The sequence below is a fragment of the Phocoena phocoena genome, chromosome 19 (assembly GCF_963924675.1).
Source record: "Phocoena phocoena chromosome 19, mPhoPho1.1, whole genome shotgun sequence".
In the NCBI taxonomy this organism is placed as follows: domain Eukaryota; kingdom Metazoa; phylum Chordata; class Mammalia; order Artiodactyla; family Phocoenidae; genus Phocoena; species Phocoena phocoena.
The window spans coordinates 23,156,567-23,183,216 of NC_089237.1; the positions used below are offsets into that span (position 1 = coordinate 23,156,567).

The following is a 26,650-nucleotide window of genomic DNA, read 5'->3' on the forward strand; positions in this document are numbered from 1 at the left end:
TTAGATGACATGGAAAACTTTCTCTCCAGATTTAGACAGATGCTACTCCCTGGAGAAGGGGCACTTCTGAATTTAACCTTCCATAGACAGCATGTTCAGTGTTAAGAAATAATTATCCTGGGCTTCCCTGGTGGCGCAGTGGTTAAGAATACGCCTGCCAGGTCTCCCCTGGTGGCGCAGTGGTTAGGAATTTGCGTGGCAATGCAGGGGACACGGGTTCAAGCCCTGGTCTGGGAAGATCCCACATGCTGTGGAGCAACTAAGCCCGTGCGCCACAACTACTGAGCCTGTGCTCTAGAGCCCATGCTCTGCAACAAGAGAAGCCACCACAATGAGAAGCCTGCACACTGCAATGAAGAATAGCCCCCACTCACTGCAACTAGAGAAAGCCTGCACGCAGCAACAAAGACCCAACATAGCCAAAAATAAATAAATAAATTTATAAAAAAAAAAAAAAAAGAATATGCCTGCCAATGCAGAGGACATGGCTTCGAGACCTGGTCTGGGAAGATCCCACATGCCACGGAACGACTAAGCCCATGCACCACAACTACTGAGCCTGCGCTCTAGATCCCGCGAGCCACAACTACTGAATCCTGCGCCTAGAGCCCGTGCTCCGCGACAAGGGAAGCCACCACAATGAGAAGCCTGCGCACTGCAACAAAGAGTAGCCGCCACTCCCTGCAACTAGAGAAAGCCTGTGTGCAGCAACGAAGACCCAATGCAGCCAAAAATAAAAATAATAATTTTTTTAAAAAGAAATAATTATCCTGACACTTGATAAAACAGTAAAAGAGACTTTAACCAGGACTACTGCAATAGGGGAGAGAGATTGCACTCAACTCCAAATACAATAAGGACAAGTGGATAGAAAATTACTAAGAGGAGACATCAAGGGTGGGGGAATTGTTGCTAAACCTACTTACAGGATTCTTGCTGAAGGCAGGCCAGGGTCTGATCAGATATCAAGGGTGGGGAATTTTCTCTAAACTGACTTAGCAGGATTCTTGCTGAGTTTATTCTTACTCCGATTAGAAAGAGCACTACATTAACAGAGTTAACACTAAAGAATAATTTCTTTCTGGAGGGGTAATGATGAAACACAAACTGGGCTACCCAGGGAGGCTGCTGGGTCTCCTTTAGGGGCAAGTGGGAGGCACGATTAAATGACAAAGAGATTCTCATCTATAAGATTCTTAGTGAAGTATTACGTGGAGCAGGAGAAAAATGAAGATGACCTCTCAATGGTCCTTCAAATGTATGGAGTTTTCACTCAGGTCTAAAAGAAAAAAAAATTTTTTTTTAAAGGAAGGTAAATGGCTCTTTCTAGGGAAAGAAGTAGGCTCCTTGGAATGTGATCTTTGCTCCAGACTGGGGAAAACCATACAGGGCTGCGGAGCAACCCTGGGGCCCAGTCACCTAAACACTACAAGTCCCCAAAAGCACCGCGGTGAGGGCGGGGCTTGCTGACCGTTTCGACGTAGCGGGCGGGGTCAGACGGGACCGCTCTGCCCTGGGCTTTCAGCCCCGCCCCTGTCCCTTTCCCCGCCCTGTTGCTGTGGCGCCGCCGCTGGCTGCAGCCCCTGGTGAGTCCCTGGAGTGAAGGTGGGCAATTAGGGAGAGTTGGGCCCTCGGGTTCCCCGACTTCACACATCCAGTCCTGAGAAAGGGCCATGGGCGGGCAGTGGTGCGGCTGGTTTCGGTTTTCACCTCCTTCCATCTTTCTAGGGTGACCGTAAGGGAGAGTGGCGTCATGGGGCCCCTGGAGCCCCTCCGCGGCCTTGGAGGGTTGAGGGCAGTTTTTTCCCCGAGTAGGGCAGGGCTTCAGTGCCCGGGGCCGGGTGGGCGGCTCCTGGGGCAGAAGGAACCCTCTGACCCGATTGAGGGTCTTGAAGTCACGATGTCATGCCCCAGCCTCTCCGGCCGAGGTCGTGCTGGTTCCTTAATCCCCGTGCTTGACGTAATTGGTGGCTGTGGCCGAGGGCGGACCTTGCCCCGTCACCCTAGGCAAGTTACTTTCTCTTTGGGCCTCAATTTCCCAGTCTTGATCCCTGAAGCCCCCTTCCTTCAGTTGAGGCCGTTTGTAATTGGAGGAGATGTTCTAGACGACCGAGAAGAAAGAGCACTTGGGGTGCGGTGACCTGCTTCTTTACCGTTGATCTCCGGTAGCCCCTCCCTCTCCACCATCCCCCCATCTTCCCCCCAATTTAGTTTGGGGCTAATGTTCCCACTCTAATTTATTATGATTTCAACCCCTCCTGGACATTTAAACTTTTTTCTATCACTTGGATTCTTTGCTTCTGATGTAAGCCAACAAGTGGCCATGGTTGGAGCTGAGTAGAATAATACAAAAGCTATGTATTATAACATCTCCACTATTGCAAAAACTGTTAAAAGCAAAAGACTTTTAATACAATAGGTCTTTGTAGATTATGTAGAGCACATGATTAAGGAATATCCAGGTGAGTCACTTTCACAGATACTTTCAGAGGGCCTCTATTTGAAACTCTACTCTTTTGCAGAAATGACAGCTGTGGAGTGGAAAGGACCCTAAGAAAGGTAGTAAGAGTTACATAACACAAGTCATGTGGTCTTTGGAGTCAGATAGTACAAATAGGGCTCTTTAAAATTTTTGACTGTGCTTATTAATATAATACCATGCTTCCTCATTTTCTTAGATGAAAAGATAAACTCTTTCATTTCCTTTTTCCTTCACTTGGGATCATCATTATAGCTGGAAAGTTCCTTAGAGATTTTCTTGCCTGATCCATGTGTTTTACAGATGAGGAAACTGAGGCCTAAAAAGAGGTAATGTGACTTGGCCAAGATCTCAGAGCTAGTTAGTGGCAGAACTAAGACAGGAACCCAGGTCCCTTGGCTCCTAGCTTAGTCCCCTTTCTACTACACTTCAAACACTGTCACTACCCAGGTCACTTCAAGGGTTAGCAGAATCACCCTTTTCACAGAAAAAGTATAAAATCTCAGTAAAGTAAAATGGAATAAAATGGAGATTTAGTCCACAGCTTGGAGCTTTTCGCAGTTTCTCCTGGTTGCCCAGAACAGTTTTTCTGTTCTTCCCTAGTACTGTTGGCACTGTGGTGTTGTGGTATGTGGGATGAAGGCTGCTTAGAATAAGCCGGGCGGCTAATCCAAACGTTGTTACTGAATTAGGTATTAAAAGTCTCCTGGGGGTACAAAATTTACTTAAGGCACTAGAGAGATTTTAGGTAAGGAACTGGAATGAACTTGGAAAATTTGGATTAGAGCAAGTGTCTCTCATAATTTGAGGACCAGTGACTATGTGTCTGTGCTTTTGCTCCCCATCTCAGGGCCATCTACACATCCATAATATCTATTGTCAGTGTTCTCTAAAGGGTAGTTTTGTGGAAGCATCTATTCCGGGGCCAGGGGGAGTGGAACTCAAATCAGTTCGTGCATTTTGCTAATTGCTAGTAGTTTAGAAACTTAAGTAAGCAGAAGGATGAAGGGATTAGGTTGAATGTGTGTTTAGTTTTTACTTATTTTTGTTTTTACTATTCCCAAATGAAGAACTGATTGGCATTTCTCTCTCGGCTGTGGATTCATTTGGTTTCCTTCTTTGAACTGATTCAGAGAAACTTATAATCTGTAGTCTTCACTTCTCTTGAAACATGTGCCCACTGGTATAAAAGGCTAATGTAAAAATGTTGGGCATTCTTTGTGCTAGAATTTTAGTTTTTGTTGCTGTCATTTTATAAGGTTATTCTTTGTGGTTCAGCACACATGAGGAAAAATCTTTAGGAAAATTGGTGAGTTGATTTGGTTGAATATTTGCACTGTTAGAACCTAAACCAGAAAACTTAAAAAAAAAAAACGACAGAAAGCTTAACATTTTTCTGCTAAAAAGCATATCAGCGTTGTTTACAGATTCAAGAAAGAGCAGGAGTAGAACTGGCTTTCTGTTCCTTCAGGAGAATATAAGAGAATCTATGCCCTCATGGAACAGTCCTGGGAGTACTGTATTAGACTTGAGAAGCTCATTAGATGAAAATGTGTCAGGTTTTCTTAGAAGCCAGGAGCCAGTTCAGGAGACTCATTTTAAGATATATTGCCTATTATTGCCTGCCTCCTCTGAGGACCCTAATCATTTTGGAAACTGAGCTGAAAAAAAGGAAAAAGTAACAACTGTGTCAGAGTCCAAGTAAAGTGCCTCTGACAGTTTGTGGAATCTCTGCATTATTTTCCCACGTTTGATGGTTTGTTTTCTGGTTTTGGATTTGTTTTTTTTTGCGGTACGCAGGCCTCTCACTGTTGTGGCCTCTCCCGTTGCGGAGCACAGGCTCCGGACGCGCAGGCTAAGCGGCCATGGCTCACGGGCCCAGCCGCTCCGTGCCATGTGGGATCTTCCCGGCCTGGGGCACGAAACCGCGTCCCCCGCATCGGCCGGCGGACTCTCAACCACTGCGCCACCAGGGAAGCCCTGATGGTTTGTTTTTAAAATTTTCTATATGTTTTCCCTGGTCACCCGTTATATGGCCAGTCTTTGATTTGAGGGTAGGAGTAAGGAATTAAGTGGAATACCATTCCATGACTTCTAGGGAGCCTAATTCATCCCACTGCTTTTTAATGACTCTAGGTTTCTAAATTTAACATTTGCTCTTTTTGTATTTCTTCTCTCTTCCTTGTCTCTGTGGATATTGCCAGAATTAAAAGTGGATGGTGGACAGGTTCTATAGTGGGAAGAGTGGTTAAAAGAGGGGAGCTGATGCTTAAATCATTCTAATTTTCCTTCCGCATCCTTCCTGCCTGCCCCCGCCACAAACAGTCATTTCTAGACTGCTTTGTCAGAAAGACAATTTCCCAAGTCGTTGTTGGAGCCCATTTCTCCCAGGGAATTTTATCGCTGGGAGGGAGGATAAGCTTTAAGGATCACTGACCTTAAAAATCAGTAGATAGGGCTTCCCTGGTGGCGCAGTGGTTGAGAGTCCGCCTGCCGATGCAGGGGACGCGGGTTCGTGCCCCGGTCTGGGAAGATCCCACATGCCGCGGAGCGGCTGGGCCCGTGAGCCACAACTACCGAGCCTGCGCGTCTGGAGCCTGTGCTCCGCAACAAGAGAGGCTGCGATAGTGAGAGGCCCGCGCACCGCGATGAAGAGTGGCCCCCGCTCGCCACAACTAGAGGAAGCCCACGCACAGAAACGAAGACCCAACACAGCCATAAATAAAAATAAATTAATTAAAAAAAAAAAAATCAAATCCATAATTTAAAAAAAAAAAAAAAAAATCAGTAGATAGCTTCCTTCCAGGAAAAGTTGAATGAGATACCTCCTCACTGACCCAGTGTAGATTGACATGGTTATGCTCTAGGTTTACCCATGGCCTTTTCTAAAAGTCGTTGGCTTTGGTAAGAAGCAGAAAAGCCACTATTTTTCTTCACTCTACCTCCTCAAACCCTTCTGCAGTCTTGGCAGAAGAGTTTTTTATTTCGAGAATGATTGAGTTCCAAACACCCGGAGTGCCATTGGGTGTCCCCTGAGTCCTTCTGGGAATGTGATGAGGTCTCTGAAATGGAAAACTTCATGGAGTCTCTTATATTTTTGATAAGCAAGAAACCAAGGCTGTTGACTTTTCCAGACAGATGTTAGGTTTTCAGATGAATGACAAGAGATGAAGGTTCCATTGGCTGTGCACTCAGGCCTCAGAATATGAGCTCTTTCGTGTCATTTTGTGTGTGTATGCTGTCCTTTCTTCAGTGAGATTCTGTCAGGATCTCAGTTCCCCAACCAGAGGTTGAACCCGAACCACAGCAGTGAAAGCCCAGAATCCTAACCACTAGGCCACCAGGGAACTCCCTCCTCACCCTATTTTAGAAAAGAGAAAGCTGAGAAACAGCTTCTCCAAAGGTACCCAACAAGTTAAGAGCAGGGCTAAAGATAATAATTAGCCCCACCATCATTCACAGCATTGTTTACCTACAAAGCCCCTTCCTTTCACTTTTTGATGAATTGCATATGTATCTTATTCGTTCATTTATTCAGTGAGTACTTAGCAATAAGTGATTGCTATGGGCTAGGTGTTTTGTTGTGTATGTAGTGGTGATAGTGTTACGAAGGAAAAGAACAGGGAGTATGGTGGTATTTAGGTTAATTGAGAGACAGGCCCTGAATTCACTCTTACCTGAGTGTTCTCATGATCCACAGTAAAGGACAGATTAAGTCACATGCTCAGATAAATGGTGCTCCAGGCTTAGGACACAGGGGCTATGCTGGCCTCAGTGTGACTGAAGACCACTAGGAAAGACAGGGGTCTGCGAGCTGAGAAATCTCCCTGCCCAACCTCCCACAGCCTCCAACAGATCAGTAGTCAACAGCTTATCTTGAGGAACAAGTACTGGCCTAGACTGGAATGTGACCTCTTTCTTCCTTAGAAAAACTGATCTGAGGTTTGAGGTTGAGGATGTGGCCAAACTGTCACAAACCAGAAAGCTAGTACATTTCTTAGTTCCTTAGCTCAGTCTCCAGAACAGACAGTTCAGTGCCTCAAAGTCCTCTTACCTTCTCTGTGAAAAAATTGACTTCTGGGGGAGCTGGAAGAGGAGGCCTGTTTGCTTAGAGTTCAAAATAAAACCAGGAAATAAGTGGGGTGGGGCAGAGCTAGAAGAGCTACTGTGTTTTTCTGGTTATTGTACTTACTGTTTTTTTAAGGGTGTGTGTGTGTGTGTGTGTCTCTGTGTGTGTGTGTACATCTTCCAACACGTTCTAACAGCTGAATTTGTAAGATACCATGTAGTAGTATTTGCAAATGTACAGCCCTTTCTTCATCTGCTGTGTAGAGCTGCAGTATTGTTTTCATTTCCCAGTAGAACTCTGGGTTGAGAAACATAGACTCACTAAATGCATTTAGAAGACAGGGCATGTGGCTTTTGAGGTCCCGACAATTCGAAACACTTTGTTTCTTTTGTGTATTGTTTTTATCTCCCCAATAGTTCCCATCCTTGATCACATTTTATCTGTACTATGACCCAGAAAGGTGAAATACAGCTTACTATCCCCATTTTATAGATAGGAATCCAAACTTGCTTGCTGTCCTCCATGGGCTGCATTTTTCCATTCCTTTGCTTTTATGCATGCTGCTTCGTTCATCTGGAATTTCCTCACCCCCAAACACATTTGTCAGAATTCTAATCTTCCTTGAGGGCTTATCTAGGATTCTACTCACTCCTCGAAGCTTTTCTTCGTTTTCCTAACCAGTTTCATCTCTCTCTCGAACCCAAGAGCATTTTGCACTTATTTGGCAGTCACTTAAATTCTCATCTAACCTCCATATCGGATTGGGACTCTTTTGAGGGCAAAGACTGACAGAAAAGAAAAAAAACACAAACGTAATAGTCACTAACATCTGTTAAACCCTCTCTTTATCCAGACTTTGTGCACGTGCTTTATTCTGTCACTCCGCCTTTACTTTGTGTGAATTGCCTACTCTATGGCAGGTACTGATTTAAGGACTAGACACTGCACATTGTAGGCATACCTATCTGCTTCACAGATACTATTTTTTCTTTTTTTTTTTTTTTTGCGGTACGCGGGCCTCTCACTGTTGTGGCCTCTCCCGTTGCAGAGCACAGGCTCCGGACGCGCAGGCTCAGCGGCCATGGCTCACGGGCCCAGCCGCTCCGCGGCATATGGGATCTTCCCGGACCGGGGCACGAACCCATGTCCCGTGCATTGGCAGGCGGACTCTCAACCTCTGTGCCACCAGGGAAGCCCACAGATACTATTTTTTTTTTTACAAAATTGAAAGTTTTTGGCAACCCTACCTTGAGCAAGTCTGTTGGCGCCATTTTTCTAACTGCATTTGCTCACTTCATGTCTCTGTGTCACATTTTGATAGTTCTCACAATATTTCAGACTTTTTCATTATTATTATATTTGTTACGGTGCTCTGTTATCAGTGGTCTTTGATGTTACTTTTGGAAGTTTTTGGCATTTTTTAGCAATAAAATATTTTTAAATTAACGTATGTACTTTTTTTATACATAATGCTACTGCACACTTAATGGACTACAGTATAGTGTAAACATAACTTTCATATGCACTGGGAAACCAAAAACACTGTGTGACTTGCTTTGTTGAGGTATGTGCTTTATTGAGATGGTCTAGAACTGAACTTGCAGTGTCTCCGAGGTATGCCTGTGTTTCAATTAATGCTCACAAAAAAAAGAATGAGGTAGATGTTATTAGCCCCATTTTACAAATGAGGAACCATGCGCAGAGTCCAGTTAAGTAAATTACCCAAGGGCATGCGTTTAATAGGTGATGAAGCTGGAATTTGAACTCCAACATTTTGATTTCTGAACCCATGCTCATCACCACTGCATGTCAAATAATCCCCTTCTCTCATCCCTATCTTTCTTTCTGCACCCATCCCCAGCTCCTAGCAGAGTGCCTTAATGTATAGAAGGACCCGATAATTACAGGATAAATGAAATTGAATAGAGAAGCTGAAATCTAGAGAAATTGACATTCCAAAAGTCACAGGGCTTGTTGGAATGAAAAATCTAGAATCTAAGTCTTAACAGTTCCCAGCTCAGGAACCTCTAGGCTGCCTTACTTAAGGTATTTAGAGGAAGGGGAGCAAACTAGATGTGAGCAGAGAACAAGGGTATGTGAGGGTGGTGGTGCCTGTGGTGAAGAGGTCACAGAGACTCAGAAAATTCTTATAGCACAGGAAGTTATGAATGCAAAGTGGCTCATAGTGAAACCGAAAGCAAGTTGTGTGATCCCAATACTTGTCAGGCTTTTGCTTTAACTGACTTGCCCCGAACTGAATGTTCCCTGGGTGAGAGCCCAGAAATTTCCAGCATTTCAGACAACCCTTTTTGAGCCTTATTCTATCCCATATCTCATAACAGGACCCCTACCATGGAAGAGACAATAGAAGATCCCCCCACATCAGCTGTCTTGCTGGACCACTGTCATTTCTCTCAGGTCATCTTTAACAGTGTGGAGAAGTTCTACGTCCCTGGAGGGGACATCACATGCTATTACACCCTCACCCAGCATTTCATTCCCCGTCGAAAGGATTGGATTGGCATCTTTAGAGTAAGTGGTTAATTTAGTACCAAGTGACTGGGAACTAGAGGTTCATCTTAGTTACCTGAGTGTGTGTCTGTCTCTGTATTATAAGCATTTTGCATATATGTGTGGCCAATGTTAAAATCCTAAACTAAGCTCCCTAGCACTTCTCCCTACACACACCGGCATGTGCTGTAGGACTCAAATTTTAATTTCAGTCTTAAGCTAAAATAAGATAGCAAATCATACAATCCACAAGTTTTATTCTACTTTCAAAGACCAGATGTAAATGTTTTTTAAATTATCCTATTTTGAAATATTCATCTATGACTTGACTGGGGTCGGTGGCCCCATATATAATTTCTGTGAATTTAAACGTCACTTGCTTACTTAGTACAATGTTTAATTTGTTTTAATATAAGTATTACAAATCTGGAAAGGATGTTGAAAATTTACCTTGTCCTATATCTTGCATCCAAGAAGTTTGTTCCTGAATAAGCGTGTCTTGCTTCTTTGTGAAGATTTCCAAGAACGGAAAGTTTAAGAGCTCCCTCGGTGTCCTCTTCCAGTGTCTAATCGCCCTGTCAGTTCAAGTACAGAAATGGTACTTTTTATTATAGTCAACTTACTGTCTAGCTCCTCTTCTTTCCCCCTCTGTATCTCTGTCTCTGACATCCCCTCACACACAAACACACACATGCACACTCTTACTCATTCACTCACTCACACACCATAATGACAAATCGTCCTATTTACAGAGACAGAGATAAAGGTCAAACGTAAGTAACTTACACTGCTGAGTCCCAACATAAGTGACCTTTGTTTTGACACCACAGTATGTCATGTGCTTGTTTACCAATGCTGTCCATCCTAAAATCAGACATCGTTCTTGAGTGCACTGTGTAGGAGCTGATGCTAATTCACATTTCCTCATCGAATTCCTTTTCCTTAATTGTTTGGAATTCCAAGCTAAGTGATAGAACGATGGAAGCTGTAGGTAACAAGGCTGGTGTTTAGAGGTGGGGGTAGTGGACAACCGGAGGGACAGCCGGAGCAACTTCCAGTGAGGACTTCACTCTAAACCAGATGAGAGTCTTATGCTTTTAATTTATTTATTATTTATTTATTTATTTTTGGCTGTGTTGGGTCTTCGTTTCTGTGCGAGGGTTTCTCTAGTTGTGGCGAGCGGAGGCCACTCTTCATCGCAGTGCGCAGGCCTCTCACTATTGCGGCCTCTCTTGTTGTGGAGCACAGGCTCCAGACGCGCAGGCTCAGTAGTTGTGGCTCACGGGCCTAGTTGCTCCGCAGCATATGGGATCTTCCCAGACCAGGGTTCGAACCCATGTCCGCTGCATTGGCAGGCAGATTATCAACCACTGCGCCACCAGGGAAGCCCTATTTTTATTTATTTATTTGGCTGTGTCAGGTCTTCGTTGCTACACAAGGGCTTTCTCTAGTTGCGGTGAGCAGGTGCTACTTCTTGTTGCAGTGTGTGGGCTTCTTATTGCAGTGGCTTCTCTTGTTGCAGAGCACGGGCTCTAGGCACGCGGGCTTCAGTAGTTGTGGTGCGCGGGCTTCAGTAGTTGTGGCGTGCGAGCTTCAGTGGTTGTGGCGTGCGAGCTTCAGTAGTTGTGGTGCACGGGCTTCAGTAGTTGTGGCACGCAGGCTCAGTAGTTGTGGCTCTCGCGCCCTAGAGTGCAGGCTCAGTAGTTATGGTGCACGGGCTTAGTTGCCCCGCGGCATGTGGGATCTTCCCGGACCGGGGCATGAACCCGCGTCCCCTGCATCGGCAGGCGGACTCTCAACCACTGCGCCACCAGGGAAGCCCAGCAGGTGTATTCTTAACCACTGCACCACCAGGGAAGTCCCGAAAGTGTTATTCTTTTTAAAAACAAATGTTTAAAAGCATTGTTTTTAAATGCATCTATACTTCATTCATTTCAGAGGTATTGCGTACCACAATAAGGAAATTGTGGTTAACCCAGAGAATGGCCTCTGATGTTCATTGTCACAAAGCTGTTGATTTGAACACCTACCCTAAAGTGTGCAAGCAAAGTTTAAGACTAATAAAGAGAGAACACAAACTTTTTGAGAACATATGATGTGCTAGGTCTTTGATGAGGGGGGTGTGTGTGTGTGTGTGTGTGTGTGTTTGTGTTTTCTAATTTAATCCTTACAGCGCAGCAGCCCCCTGAGGTAAGTAGCAGTATTGCTTGTGCACAGATGAATAAGTGAATGTACTCAAGATGGTGACCTTCCCAAGGTCTCTTAGCGGTGAAGCAAGTTTGTTTGACTCCCAAACCTCTGCTTTTCTTCCTCTTTTCTGCTGAATTCCTTGGAACAACAGATGGTCAGTTAGAGAATTAAGGGCTGACTGTAAAGTTGTGTACTTCCTAGCTCACTTCTAAAGTGCTCCTGGTGTTCTTGCAGTGTAGTCTTAATCATACCCCTCAACTCCTCATCTGCCCTAACACCACTGGTTCCCAGCACCAAGCAGGCACTCACAAAATGTTTCTGCACGTGCAATATGCTACATCTTCTCCATAGAGTGAAAGCTACCACCAGTGATAAAGCCTAAAGTGGATGGGAGTTAGCTTTTCTTCCTTCAACGTAGAGCCCTGCGCTCCATACTCTCCTTTACCCGGGCATTTATGCGATGTTCCAGGGTTCCGGGGAGGGGAGATGTCATAGCACAAGAGGCAGGCTGCGACTAGGACTGCTCAGATGGAAGAGCCAAGGACAGAAATCGCAGTGGCTAGAAGTTGCTTCCTTGTTCCAAGGCAGCAGTAATTCTTAGGCCTTCCTAGATGATATTTTGGTCACAGTGCATTAAGAAACTCCAGGATGTGAATGAAGACTCCATAAAATTCCTGCTTCCTGTACCTCCACAGGTTTCAGTGGCCCAGAGGTGCTTACAGCAATGGTGTGGGTGTTAATGAGACACTAAAACATGCCCTAGTATGTGTGATGCACTTACAGCCTTTTCAACCCTGCTCTGATTCCTTAGTATATGAACATGGAATTTATTTTTAGTTCTTTTTCTTCCCACTGGGCTCAGGCAGGGTCACAATATGGCAATAAATGTAATTTTGCTTATTTGCTGAGTATTCTCCCCTTGAAGACACAATGGCTCCTTTTCTATTCTCCGGTATACTCTTATCTTCCAGATAGGATTTGAGCCGTCTTTTACCCCTCTTCACATTTAGTGAGAATATTTTCCACTTAGCCAGCTTTCTGCTCTGAGGCATATTTTACAGTATCCTTACATCTTATGAGTTACTGCATTCCATACCTAGAAGGGGCCTTTATGACTACCAGATTGTTGTTGTTATCTTTATCACCAAAAAGCCTTCATTAAACATGCATTAAGAAAAACACTGAAGAAAGAAAACTCTACAGATTGGACTCAGTTATCTGGTACCTCATAGTCTAAGAACACTCTTGCATCCAACCCCAACACACACATTATTTTTAAAATGCACTTTTAGGGGCTTCCCAGGTGGCGCAGTGGTTGAGAGTCCGCCTGCCGATGCAGGGGACGCGGGTTCGTTTCCCGGTCCGGGAAGATCCCACATGCCACGGAGCGGCTGGGCCCGTGAGCCATGGCTGCTGGGCCTGCGCATCCGGAGCCTGTGCTCCGCGATGGGAGGGGCCACAGTGGTGAGAGGCCCGTGTACCGCAAAAATAAATAAATAAATTTTAAAAAATAATAAAATAAAAATAAAATGCACTTTTAAACGCAGTGATATAACCGGGTTGGTATAGGGGACAAGACTGAATTGGACACAGGAGAGGACGAACCAGTGGAGAGGGCAGATCAGAAGTGCTTTCTGATTAAGAAGTTCCAAGAACACTGTTGTAGGAAAATAGCGGGATCAAGGTTCACAATCCCACAACTTTTTTCCCCCGATCACTCTCAGTTCTATGTCTGACTTGGAGATACAATATTTGGAACTCTTGTCCTGGGTGTTGAATGGCCAGTTTTTGTTTCCTTCTAAGACAAGTAATTTAGACTGTGTGTGTGCATACCAGTTTTTAATTGTATATATAGTTATCATAAGTCAAAAAACAAGATTTGATCCATTGTGGGTAGATCTTATCATAATGAACTTACTCTATTGTAAAATCAACATAACAAAAAGTGCATTTTACGAAGACACGGCCCAAACCTGAGCACTTTCAGATGCTGAACAAGAGCCTCTTGTCATTGCAGGTGGGATGGAAGACAACCCGTGAGTACTACACCTTCATGTGGGTTACTTTGCCCGTTGACCTAAACAGCAGATCTCCCAAACAGCAGGAGGTCCAATTCAAAGGTGAGAAAAATACTGGATCAAAGGTAGAAGACAGCTAGCAGCCAAGACTAATTAATTCCCTTGAGCTTGAGCTTTCTGGGTAGATAAAAGACTTCCGGATTTTTAGTTTTCTGAATAGACCTTATTTTGGATTAAAAATCATGTTCTGTTTTCAGCTTATTACCTGCCCAAGGATGATGAGTATTACCAGTTCTGCTATGTGGATCAGGATGGTGTGGTCCGGGGGGCAAGTATCCCTTTCCAGTTCTGTCCAGAAAATGAGGAGGACATCCTGGTTGTTACCACTCAGGTCTGTAAGCATCTCATCTCAATCCCTTCCTGCCGCTAAGGGTAGCAATTCCAGGATAGGGTAGAATTTTAGTCAGTAAGCCTTTATTGAATGTCTAACAGTTAACTGTTGGGAAAATTTTATACAGTACCCATTCAAACCCACCATTCCTAAGGGAATGACTTAGGAATGTTAACAAGAATCATAACAATAAGTGATTTCTCCTTTCTCTAAAACTTCTGTAACTCAGGTGACATTCAGTTATTTAACTTTCCCAGTTACGTAATTTTTGTCATCTGCACATCTTATCACCATAGTAAATTTTATAAGCTCCTTTGAGGAGAGACACAGCAGATATTCTTCTTTGTATCTCTCAGATTCATTTGCTTACTCAGTTATTTAACAGGACACCTACTTCCATCCAACACTCTGGTAGGCACTAGGGATGTAGTGAAGAATCAATTAAAATCCTGTCCCAGTCTCAAGGAGCTAAGTCTGAGAGGAGAGACAAACAATATTAAGTGTTTGCAAGAAAAAACTCTGTTCTTTTGTCATTACCCCTTTTAACTTTTTGTGGCCTTCATTTTGTTTATCTTTCTTTCTTGGTAATGGCAGCCTCAATGCTGCAATTATACAGACACACCTCTCTTACCCCGCTTCCCTACATACTGAGGGGCTGCTTCCACTTGGGGTACACAGATGTCACTACAGTGAGTGGGAATCAGCTAGACCCTAACCATCACAGCCTATGGGAATTTTCTGCTAGAGGGACTTGAATATCCATTGAGCTATAAAGGGCCAAACATGAGCTTATGGAATGTTCTTTCGTAGGGTGAGGTGGAAGAGATTGAGCAGCACAACGAGGAGCTCTGCAGAGAAAACAAGCAGCTGAAGGACAGCTGTGTCAGCCTCGAGAAGCAGAACGCAGACATGCACGCTAGGCTCCAGAAGAAGCAGGTATGGCTGCTGGTTAAAGGTGAACTTGGAGGTTGGAGATCAGAATCATTTTCTGTTTTTCTTGTGATCTCACGCCCTTATACTAATATCTGGCACAGATTTTAGTATATTGGAGATTTCCTTTTTATTGTTTACATATTGAAATGATATTTTCATTTAATGAATTAAATACATATACTATTAGTAAAATAATTTCATCTATTTCTTTTTACTTTTTTTAATGTTGCTACTAAAATTTTTAAATTATGTATGTGGCTTTCATGAATTAATTGGACAGCACGTTTCTAGGAGAAAAGCACCTTTATTTTGCCCACTGCTGTGTCTGCAGTGCCAGAACAGTGTCTGGTGTGTAATAGGCACTCATTAAATATTTGTTTAATGAATTAATGGACAAATATGAGCTCCACCAGAAGAGAAATTAGGTAGATGTATTTTTTCTTCCTTTTTTTAATTGAGTTGTAGTTGATTTACAATGTTGTATTAGTTTCAGGTGTACAGCAAAGTGATTCAGTTTTATATACATATATATATATATATTAGATACTTTTCCCGTATAGGTTATTACAAAATATTGAGTATAGTTCTCTGTGCTATACAGTAGGTTCATGTTGGTTATTTATTTTATATATAGTGGTGTGTATAATGTTAATCCCAAACTCCTAAGGTAGATGTATTTTTAATATGGAAAGAACATATTAAGAACATTTTAATATAGAAATCCTTTTACTTGGATATTTCATTCACTGCTGTGTCATGCTATATGCCTGACATATAATAAGTGCTCAATAAATATTTGTTGGCTGCCTGAGATACTAAACACTGTCTTAGAAATGTTAAGTCCCTTTGATGTTTCAATCTACAGGAGGAGCTAGAAACCCTAAAGAGCATCAATAAGAAATTGGAACAGACAATGAAAGAGCAGAAGGACTGTTGGGAGACAGAGCTTCTTCAGTGAGTGTGACTCTTGAATGGGAGGAGCTGCTGTATTATAGACACCCTTAGGCAGGGTCCGATTAGACTTTAGAACAGTCTTCCTGTTACGACAGTGATAGGCATGATTCTCCCTCGTTGATTCATGAGCTCTTTGACTCTAGGTTAGAGAATTAGTATCAGAATTGTAAGGACAAATGACCTGAATTCAAGTATTAGCGTTAAGTATTGAACACTTGCAGTTTGAGGTCAGGAAGCCAAAATAGGACTGAAGAAGAGACTAGTGGATTTAAAAATAACTCTGCAGGCTTAGGGCCAAGGCAGCCTTAAATCGTTTAAGGTCTGGGGGAGCTGACCTAGAATCAGTATTTTTTTTCACTTAGTCATCTCCACTTCCACAGACTGAAAGAACAAAACCAGAAGATGTCCTCAGAAAATGAAAAGATGGGAGTCAGAGTGGATCAGCTTCAGGTAGGTAATGCCAAACCTTTGCCAAAGTATATTTTCTTAGCCTTGCCACCACTCCACTGTGGTGGCCCAGGAAGATACAGCTCATTGTACTGAGTGCCTAGTGGTGGATCTCTCAGAGCATCACACTACAGTTTCAGTGTGTGTGTTTTCCGTTCTTGGCCCTCCACACCCTTTTTAACTTTTCTTTTAGCTACAAAATCTTTTCAAGCAAAATCTTACTAAAAAGCCTGGAATGTAAAGCAGGTAGCAGCAGAACTCTCTTTTTTAGGAAGCTGTGCCTTGAAGAGGGGCTTTAAAGGGTGGTTTGTCAGATTTTACTCAGTTGAGTCTTAGATTCTCAGGTGTAAGGTAGAGCTGAAGAGTGAAGAAGTTCTTAGGGATATTTGGCAGCTGGGAGTTGCTGGGGAACACACATCTCCTTATGTTACTGTACATTTAAAAGCCTTCTTCCTGTTTAGTTTTCCTTCTTTTTTATTTTGGTTATATTCACTATTTTTGCTTTAGGCCCAGCTGTCAACTCAAGAGAAAGAAATAGAGAAGCTTGTTCAGGGAGTTCAAGATAAAGCAGAGCAGTTGGAGGACCTGAAAAAGGAAAATGGCCAGCTCTTTCTCAGTTTAACTGAACAGGTAGAGTCATGGAACAAAATATTTTTAGGCATTTGTGAAAAAAATCTATACATTGTTCTTTCTTTGCTCTATCATATACCTGGGTGTCACTGGCTGTGGGAAAGGTCTCGGGGGAAGCCATCTGAAATGAGGTATCTAACGGCTTTTCTCAGAAACTAATAAGAGAAGACTTGCTTTTCTCTCTGCGCCCTGCTCGCTCATTAGCTTAGCAGGCCTTTCCCCAGTGCGTGCGCACATGTGCTTGTGCGTGTGCGTGTGTTTTCCCAGCAGTGGTACTGAAATCTGTTTTTGTGCAGAGGGAACACCGGAAGGAGCTCGAACGGACAGTGGAGGAGATGAAGCAGAAAGAAACTACTGCAGCGAAGAAAGAACAGGAGTTAACGGCATGTCTGTCTTTGGATGGCTATGTGGGACGCAGCCTAAAGAAAGGAAGGGATAGGGCCTATTTTCAGGGGATGGACAGGATAAATGACACAGATTAGAATAGCATTTACCTCTGGACTTTCTTCTCTCTATCCAAAGGGACAGAGAATCTGCCATTTATAGACTGTTTAGGAGAGGTGGGCATTTCTAATATGTGACGAGTGAAAAGGAATATTGGAAGTTAAACTTCACGAGAGGTTGTAGTAAATAGAGCCTTGGGCTAGGAGTCACACAGAATAACCCTTACCCCCTTCTTAAAGAGTTTCTGTCGGGGCAGACAAATTAATGATTGTCAAATGAGCTCTACAATTAGAAGATATTATAGTAGTCAAACAAATTTTGTTATAATTAATATAATGTTAGCAATTATCATCATTATAAATTGTTCTGAGCTATGTAATATAGTAATAATGAAAGCCTAATTGACTAATAATTTCCTATAATATATTGTTGGAAACAAGGCCTCATGGTGATCACAGGTACCTAGAAGCTCCATTTTCTGAACTGTTGTAAGGACATGAGAACTCCTGATGTGTGGAGAATATCCAGTTATTGGGAATGTAACTCATATCCTCTATGCATCATTCATTCATTCAGTCATTATCTAATTGATCATTGAGTACCTACTGTATATAAGATACTGTGTATTTTAGCTTATATAATAAAGAATAGATGCAACAAAGTTTGAAAATCATCAACTCACAGATTAAGTATAGCTCACAGGAATGTTTTATTTGTTCTAGATGGTGTTTTTTAAAAAACTGATTTGGTGAACAGCACTTAAAAATGGGAACATTTCCCGTTAAAAGAAATTTGTATTTCCAGCTTCTTGAAAAATCAGAGGCTCTGGCAACATATGAGCCGACACTCCCGCCCAGTAGCAGTATCTGGAGCTGGAGCTGCTGACCCTTTAGATGGGTCATGAGTTCCCCATGTGGCTGCCGTCCTCACTGTTTTGTTGCATCCCACTCCTTCATTCAGTTCCATTACTTGCCAGGCCCCTATTGGCACTTTTGAGTTTGTGACCTCTGATGTAACAAAGAAATCTGCTTTAAATAATCTACAGCCATTCAAAGGTTTGAACCTCCTTGGTTTTCATGGAATACTTTGAAAGATCCAGGGGCTCCCCAGCTGTCTGATAGCAATTCTTTATTCCTCATGCATCCAAAAGTCCCCTAACTCTGAGGACTGTGTATCTTAGGCTTCAGGAGCCTAAGAACAAGAAAACAGCAGTGGAGGAGCAGCTAGTACAAGAGGTGGAACGCCTAAAGGCAAAGGTAGAGGCGGGGAAAGCCTGTTTCTTAGAGAAGTACAAAGAGTGTCAGTGGCTCCACAAACAGATCGGGCAACTCAGGGCTGCCGCACAGGTAGGTGACAGAGATGAGGGGCCCAGGAAGCAAAGGGTGTGAAGGTTTGTGGCTCCTGGACCAAGCCCAGAGGATTGTACATCCTTGTTAAGGAGAATACACCCTCTGCTAAAAAGAGGTATGGAGTATGGGGCCAGAAACCAGCCTGGAGATCCCCAGAAATAGAGGCCCCAGCTCAGCCATGGGTCTCAGGGAAGGTTTTTTGTTTGTTTGTTTTGTTTTTTGCAGTACGCAGGCCTCTTACTGTTGTGGCCTCTCCCATTGCGGAGCACAGGCTCCGGACACGCAGGCTCAGTGGCCATGGCTCACGGGCCCAGCCGCTCCGCGGCATGTGGGATCTTCCTGGACCAGGGCATGAACCCGTGTCCCCTGCATCGGCAGGCAGACTCTCAACCACTGCGCCACCAGGGAAGCCCTCAGGGAAGGTTTTTATAACCATTGAGCAGGTTTCTGTACAGACTCAGATAGTGCTTTCTTATTTCTGCCTTTTGAGGAAGTGAACCAGGACCAGAAGAGCCAGCAGGAGCCATTGGGGGTGGGGAACCAGGGGCCTGCAGTCAGTACTGTCATCGGGTAGCCCCCTTTCGCATTACTACCTCAGGGTCGGCTAGAAGTGCACAGCAGTTTGGGCACCAGCATTCAAATAAAAAATCTTGAAAAAAAACCCCACAACTGGTAGGATTAGCTTAAAGTGTTTTTATGAGGTATTCGCGTGTGTGTGTATATAGGCAGGTGTCGGGAAGCGCTGAGGCATGCCTGTGAGTTTTGGCTCCAGGAAACTAGTCAGGTGAACCCATCGTACTGGGAAGCCCAGGACCGCAGTCTGGGTTCCTTTTAGCCTTGGATAAATGCCTTCCAGGGTTCCTTCTTCCTCAGTGTAACTTGAGTCCATATGCCTATCTTCACACTGGGAGGGAGTCACACCAGCCTAACTCAGTGCTTCACGCTGTGTTGGGTGAGATGTTTATTCAAGACAAAGATGATGATTGTTTCCATGGTTGCGTGGGGTTTAAAAAAAGCTCAGTTTATCCCTAATTCTGTTAAGCCAGTCTTGAGGTTTCCCCCAAGCTAACTTTTTCTCTCTTTGGTCACTTACTCCCAGCTAAACCAAACGAAACTGGCATCTTGATGCCAGCCCAAGCCTTCAGGCATTTTGTGTTAAGTCATTTTTCTGTAAGTCAGCATCACCTCCATGGTACCACTCCTCCCTACCCCCATTTCCTTCTCCACCACCTCAGTCCCACCACTTTGGACAGCCAGATCCTCTTTGATCTTGTTTTACCCCACCTTGGATCCAGACTGCAATAGGTGGTCCTAATCCTAATTTTTTTTTTGACAGGACCAGAACTTTGACCTGTCAAAAAGACTGAGTGAGAACAAGATTCTATGTAATGTTCTGCAGAAAGAGAAAGAGAGAATGGAAGAAGAAAACGGTGTAAGTGTGTAAAAGACTTCTTAAGGGAAGGAGCAGGGTGACCCAGAGATGTGGTGATAACATAAAAAGTTAAACAAAAGAGCCCTTTCTGGGACATTGGATGAGACAGTTGCTCCCAGACAAAGAGTACATTTCATCTGGTTTCCTTATCTACCGCAAAACCCATTCTTTGTTCTGTAACTGAAGCTTGTTTGGCATGGCAGTAGTGACCTTGAAAGGAGCAGCCTTGATGAAGATCTAACTTACTATTTTTGCTTTTAACTCCACAGCTATTCTAAGTATTGTCTTTGGGGAGTAATATCCTACATCATTTTTGTGCTAGCTGAGGGACCCTTTTCCTTCAGCACAACTTTTTTCTTTTTCTCTGCTGCCAAGCCAGGAGCAGAAGTGGTGGTCTGTACCAGTGCTGGACCCATGGTAGGCCCCAAATAAATACTGTGCATTCATTCATTCATCTGTCCATTCTTTCATCCAACCAGTATTTATTTTCTGCTGTATGCTAAACACATTATTATTGATCGATTGAGGATGATGGCAGCAAATAAGAAGGTTGAACTTGAAGTCATTCTTACGTGCTTGCTGGCATCAAAGAGCAGGTGTCCATGCATTCTGGCTGCTCCTCCGATCTACACCTCCAGCCATTCTCCATCTCTACCCTCTCCATAACCCTTCTGGGCTGTGCCTTCAAGTGATCATTTCTACCTTTGATTATATCATTTATGCCAATGTGTTTCAATTTTGCAGAAAGACTTTGGGGTCTGTTTCTGGTCCTGTCATTCTCATCCTCTTGATTTAGTTAGCGGTACCTTGACTTGGAAATAGTCGATGGGGTGGGGGAAGGGTGTGCAGCGGATGGGGAGGAAGAATGCACACAACTTGCAGCGAGAAGAGAAAGACCTGATATTTGGGAGCTTTGTTGGGAACTACAGTAAAACCCTCTTAAGATGTTAAGAGGAAATTTACTGATTTTCTTTTTTCTAAGAACTTTAAATGCTGCCTGTCCCCCTTGTGGCTTGATCTCTTACATTCTTTCTCTCTCTCACATTCCCTCCCTCTCTTTTTTCCTCCCTCTCACTCTCTGTTGGCATATCCATTTAATGGGATAAAACATGAAGAGGGAAAATTACATCAGATGAATATTCACACTATGTAAGAAAATTGTTCTAGGAAGGAGACTAAAAAGCATTCTGCTCTCAATAATGTGTAACAATTTCAGTCTTAATATAGCTCCCACCACCCTCACATATCCATACGACTTCTGTACCCTCTTCAACTGGTGTGTATTTAAAGATTTAAAATTCCTTTTTGCATTCATTCTAAACAAAATTCAATACATATCTAAATTCAGATATTAAGAACTCAGATCTTTGGAATACTGAGGCTGCTGCTTCCCCTTTTGAAGAATTAGGGTTTATCATTTCTTGGGCTTCTCCAGTGCCACATTGTTAATTGAGAACTACCTGTAATGGGCATCCCTGGCCAGTTCCTTGTGGCCATTTGTTGTTGTCTTTTAACATGTCTCTGTAAATACTCTATCCTTAGCTTTTGAAGATGGAGAACAGCACACTGCTGAGTTACATGGGTCTGAATTATGACTCTTTGCCGCATCAAGCGCCTGCTTCGAATCAAGGAGGTGCGAGACAAAACCCAGGACTTGTCTATGGAAACCCATATTCTGGTAAGACAACTTTGCCATTTGAGCCGGAGGCCCCTGCTTGCATCCCTTTCCTCCAATAAATTTTTTTTTTATCTGAAATGCTAATTAAGACCAGCCTTATTGTTAAGACTTGTTGGGCAGAAGCTGAGTACCCAACAGAAAGACTGCCAGGCAAGAAGTATTAATTGAGAAATAAATCTGAATCTAGAAGACACAAATAAGATCATTCGCCTAGAGGCAGCAGACACAAATTGAGTCCCGTGGCTATATTCCAAATATATGAGTCAGAGAAATGTCTCTGTGTAGAAGATATATACATCTAAAGCTGAGGAAGCTAATTAAGATTTGGAAGTGGAAGCACAAGAGGCGGACTGTGCCACCCAGGATGGGCTGTTAGGCAGCCACCCCCGTGGCCTGACCAAGGGTAGCAGGGATGTGCTCAACAGAGACTCCTGAGTGGTTTGGAGGACAGGAAATGGGGTGACAACCAGTCTTGCAATTGAAGGACCCGGGGTCAGATGTCTTTGCCAAACAGGGAACTTTCCTCCTTTTGTGTCTCCAAAGCGATATGAGACCTCATTTGCTTTTTTGCGACAGTTTAAAGCAGTCCTGTTCTCTTTTTTTTTTTTGCGGTACACGGACCTCTCACTGTTGTGGCCTCTCCCGTTGCGGAGCACAGGCTCCGGATGCGCAGGCTCAGCAGCCATGGCTCACGGGCCCAGCCGCTCCGTGGCATGTGGGATCTTCCCAGACCGGGGCACGAACCCGTGTCCCCTGCATCAGCAGGCGGACTCTCAACCACTGCGCCACCAGGGAAGCCCAGTCCTGTTCTCTTAACAGTCACAGTCTGATCTTTGCAACAGGCAGGGGTACAAGTATATTTTTCCTTACAAGTATTTTTAAACACTTCATTTAAAAAATGACTGTGTGGATTTGGTCTTAAAATCTATTCTCAGACTATTTCCGTGTTAAATTGTTACTGTTTTCATTAAAATCTCATTTTCTCCACACTGAAAATAGGTTTATTGTTTTTTTCTGATTATATAATGGCTACTGAAAATGCCACTTCATTATTTTTTTCCTCTTTTCCCACTATCCTTGACCTAGATCCCCTCTATCAAAGTAGATGGTATATATGAGAGCTAAAGAATCAGAAGGGGAACAATGAGGGTTACAAAAAACAGCTGCTAGAACACAGCTGGAGAATGTATCCTAAGGATGCATTTCATTGAGTGCAGTCTCTTTTATTACCTTCAGGTATCCAAGAAAGTCCTGCCCCCAGCCTGGTAAGTATTTGATTCCTGAGATTGCCCACAGCAAATCTTTGAGAAGATTTCCCTTCCTGCTCCATCCAGTTCACGGGAGAACCGTAGGGAGACTGGTTCACCGTGATAATCCAAGTCAGCAGGGTCAATTTGGTCAGTGCCGAAAACTGAGAGAGCCTGTTAGGGCGGGGAGAAGAAAACACAGTTCATCCGTCAGTGTTCCGCTGAAGAGTTTTCACCTGTGAATTGAGTTTGGTAGAAGGACTAGGGCGGAGATATGAACCAGGCAGGTAGCCAAACGAGGTATGTCCAGTGCCCCTTCCAGGCAGTATTACATCCTCTCAATCCTGGGGTTAGAGAATGCCCCAGTGAGTGTCTCCCAATGTGAATTTGTTCATTCATCCTCTATTTCTTGATCACCTACCATCTGCCAAGCATGATGCTAGGTGCTGAGGATATAGTAGAAAGTCAGACACAGTCTCTGCCGCATATAACTTACATTCGGACTGACCTCTTTGCTCTTCCTCCCAGCTCTCCATCAAGAAATGCCCCACCTGCAAGTCAGACTTTCCTGATGACTTGTTTGACCACACCTTGGAGCAGCACATGCAGCCCTGTAGTTTGAATTGTCCAATTTGTGACAAGGCCTTCCCAGCAAAAGAGAAGCAGATCTTTGAAGACCATGTGTTGTGCCACACTCTCTAAGTGTCCCAGCCTCTTGGATCTATACTGTACATGGATTTTATAGAGCAGAAGCTTCTACTATGAGTTATGACCCAAGATCCTGCCTAACCTGAATTATTAGGGATTTACTTAGTCCTGCTGCCCTATAGGTGGAGTCATGTCGATTATCTGAAGCATAGTGTTAAGGGCGGTTACTTCCATCCTTGTGGGTTTTAGTACCTTTTAAGTCACATAACTCCAGCTGTGTCAGCCTCTCAACTAAAATGCCCATTCTTGCGAGGGTCTCCAGCATAAAGGCCCTGGGATGGAGCTGACCTGGCTGTTCACAGGAGGCCTGACTCGAGTACTAAGTGAGTAGTTTTCCGGGTTGTCCCACTGCCATTCAAGGTCAGGCCTTGAGTGTGTTTGTACTCAGTCCTCAGTCCTAACCCTGGGGCTGGTGACTGATCAGAGGTTGAGAATTTCTACCTCCTCCTCAGGCCTCCTTCTCCAACTAATTTAGAATAGTCAAAAAAGGCATGGCAGAGAACCCAGACATCCAATTTGGATACCAAGGTTTTCTCATCTTGATTTCCCAGCTCCCGACGGAAGCATTCCTGAACAATGGACATGAAATATTTCACTCACAGAAAGGCTTTCTCTCTGGATACCTCTGACTGGCATTTTCTACTCTGGTTTTTTCCTGTGCACATAACTATTATTGTTGTAAGTCCTTTCTTAATGGTTAGTGGGACTTGTTAGAAACTGTATGGGTTTGCAACTTTCTGAGCAGGTGAGTTTGAATATGGATAAGTTAGAATAAGAACTATTGTTAATCGCTTTAATACTAAAAATAAACTAGTCTTCTACTTCAGGGACTTTGGTAATTTAAAATAAACCTTGAGTTCATGTTTTCTTTATTTTTAAGCTTGTGGGGAAAGTATAATAAAAGGATTGTCGGAATTATAGACCCCCACCAAGGATTCCTCTTCACCTGTCTTAACTAGTCAACAAAAGAGTGTCCTGGTCATTATCTTGAGGTGGAGAGGGAGGTGACGAAGCATTAGTTTGAGAAATCTGGAGCCCTGACTTTCTTGTTCTAACTTTCTGTGCATTTTTGAAAGGGTGTGGATTTGGGCACCTTTTGTGAACTAACTTCAATTCCCTCCATCCAGATCTGCCTAATTGAACTATAAGAAAGCAATTCCATTTTCTCCACCCCAGGGACTGAACAAATGGAAATGACTCCCAGGCAGTCAGCCAGCTGGTCACCGTAGAGACTTTTACAGAAACTTCTCAATGATGTGAAACACGATGCTGTGCACCAGGTTGAGCCAGTTATAGCTCTGCATTCCTTCTGCGGTTTTCCCTGACGTGACTGAAGTTAGGCCTTAGACTAACTGTATTGTCCTAGTCACAGCTCCTCACCTTTATTTCTCCTTTGATAAAATGAAGATGAGACTGTACTCCCACTGCTTCTCCCGTGTCACCATTTCGATATGATGTCTCTTAGACTCATACGCCTTTGCCCTGTAAGAATCAGATGTGACATTAAGACAAAGTCAAGAACAGAAATATAGGACTTCCCTGGTGGCGCAGTGGTTAAGAATCCGCCTGCCAGTGCAGGGGGACAAGGGTTTGATCCCTTGTCCAGGGAGTTCCCACATGCCCCGGATCAACTAAGCCCGTGTGCCACAACTACTGAGCTCACATGCCGCAACTACTGAAGCCTGCGCGCCTAGAGCCCGTGCTCCACAACAAGAGAAGCCACGGCAATGAGAAGCCCGTGCACCGCAACGAAGAGTAGCCCCCGCTCACCGCAACTAGAGAAAGCCCACACGCAGCAAAGAAGACCCAACGCAGCCAAAAAAAAAATGAATGAATAGAAATATAACGGGGAGACGGTAACACAGTTTTTCTGGCAGATACCCTTCCTGCAAAATTTCTGTTGCTCCCCAGATAGTTCCAGTGAAGAATTGCAGTTTCATTTATTTTATACTAGTCAGCTCTTAATTAAGCACACGAATGGAGAGGAGCGGTGGTGCACATAACCCAAATCAGCGAATACCATTTTCTGGTGAATTACCCACCCCTTTGCCCCTGCTACCCTGAGGGTTACCGTGATTATCAACAGCAGCAGGAGCCCTTCCACAGGCTTGGTACAAAAAAGCAGTTGAGGTGTTAATGATCCTTTTTGCTGGATGTAAAACAAAGCATCTTTAACCACTGTTCATTATCCCCAGCTGCTCTTACCAAGGCTTTGAAGGGGAAATTACGCTCCAGGCATCTACTAGTGGTAAAGGAAACAGTCATTCTTACATAATCCAATCATCACCCCAGCCTTTCTCGTCTATACCTCTTACACCCACAGATTTTAAAGCTGGAAAATTCCTGCAAGAAATAACAGCTTGTGGGAGCAAATTGGATTTGAGAATCTGTGTACTTATTATGGCAACAAGTTTTCCTTCCTAGTTCATTTTCTCTTTTCTAATATTAAAATGTTTTTGCGTTACCTTAGCACACTCACTCACTAAGCAGTGGGGAAAAAAGTCACCCTGGCATACATGAGTGTGAGTGGTGAAGGAAAGCTAACCTAAAATCAGAGAAGGGAGAGTTGGCAAGATATATGGTAAACTTAGACCCCTAAGAACACCTGTAGCTTCAGCCCTTTTGCCTCATCTTGCTAAAAATTGGGATGAAATGGAACTGCCTTGATGTTTAAATATGATCCTGTGATTCGAGTGATTTTCTACAGTGGCTGTGGATTGCACTGAGCTAAGCATTCTCTAACCTGGTCTCCTAGCAACAAATGCTAATGAGATGGTAGGCTGTGGCAAAAAGATGCCGTCCATTACCTAGGGAAAAAAGCAAAGTGGACTCGGCATAACAGAGCTCAAACCCGAAGAGATAGCACCTAATTCCCCTGAGTTAACCAACAGTAGGCCACAAGCTTGGGGAAATTACACTGAGATCTCCTTAATTGATCTCACATAAATATTAAAATAATGGCTTTATAAGCATGTAGTGCTTTATAGTTTAGAATGCATTTCATATAGTCCATGTATACTTTCAGTAACCCTTTGAAACAGAGAGCTTTTTTAAAATTTATTAATTATTTTTGGCTGCATCGGGTCTTCTTTGCTACGCGGGCGGGCTTACTCTAGTTGCGGTGAGCAGGGGCTGCTCTTCGTTGCAGCGCGCAGGCTTCTCATTGCGGT

The 26,650-nt window shown here is 43.7% G+C and overlaps 1 protein-coding gene across 3 annotated transcripts; it reads left to right on the forward strand.

Moving 5' to 3' along the window:
• Nucleotides 1-1,537: 1,537 nt before the first annotated feature.
• CALCOCO2 (calcium binding and coiled-coil domain 2) lies at nt 1,538-24,330 on the forward strand. 3 transcript variants are annotated; one of them, XM_065896356.1, is made up of 13 exons: nt 1,538-1,586; nt 8,891-9,080; nt 13,267-13,369; nt 13,525-13,658; nt 14,469-14,594; nt 15,457-15,545; nt 15,926-15,995; nt 16,500-16,622; nt 16,919-17,005; nt 19,752-19,847; nt 21,390-21,525; nt 22,762-22,790; nt 23,301-24,330. In XM_065896356.1, exons 2-13 carry the CDS (start codon nt 8,901-8,903, stop codon nt 23,472-23,474), a joined length of 1,347 nt encoding a protein of 448 aa, XP_065752428.1. In that variant the 5' UTR covers nt 1,538-1,586; nt 8,891-8,900; the 3' UTR covers nt 23,475-24,330. The 3 variants fall into 3 exon arrangements, with proteins under 3 accessions (XP_065752428.1, XP_065752427.1, XP_065752430.1); XM_065896355.1 differs by lacking the exon at nt 1,538-1,586 and adding an exon at nt 11,484-11,546 and having other exon boundaries at nt 8,901-9,080; nt 23,301-23,474; XM_065896358.1 differs by lacking the exons at nt 1,538-1,586; nt 14,469-14,594 and having other exon boundaries at nt 8,901-9,080; nt 23,301-23,474.
• The last annotated feature ends 2,320 nt before the right edge of the window (nt 24,331-26,650 follow it).

Bases quoted from the DNA above. Each gene is read 5' to 3' on its own strand.
- CALCOCO2 (XM_065896355.1), top strand. From the start codon at position 8,901: ATGGAAGAGACAATAGAAGATCCCCCCACATCAGCTGTCTTGCTGGAC. The intron at 21,526-22,761 runs GTAAGACAACTT...TATTACCTTCAG, and splicing joins CTATGGAAACCCATATTCTG to GTATCCAAGAAAGTCCTGCC. The intron at 22,791-23,300 runs GTAAGTATTTGA...TCTTCCTCCCAG, and splicing joins AAAGTCCTGCCCCCAGCCTG to CTCTCCATCAAGAAATGCCC.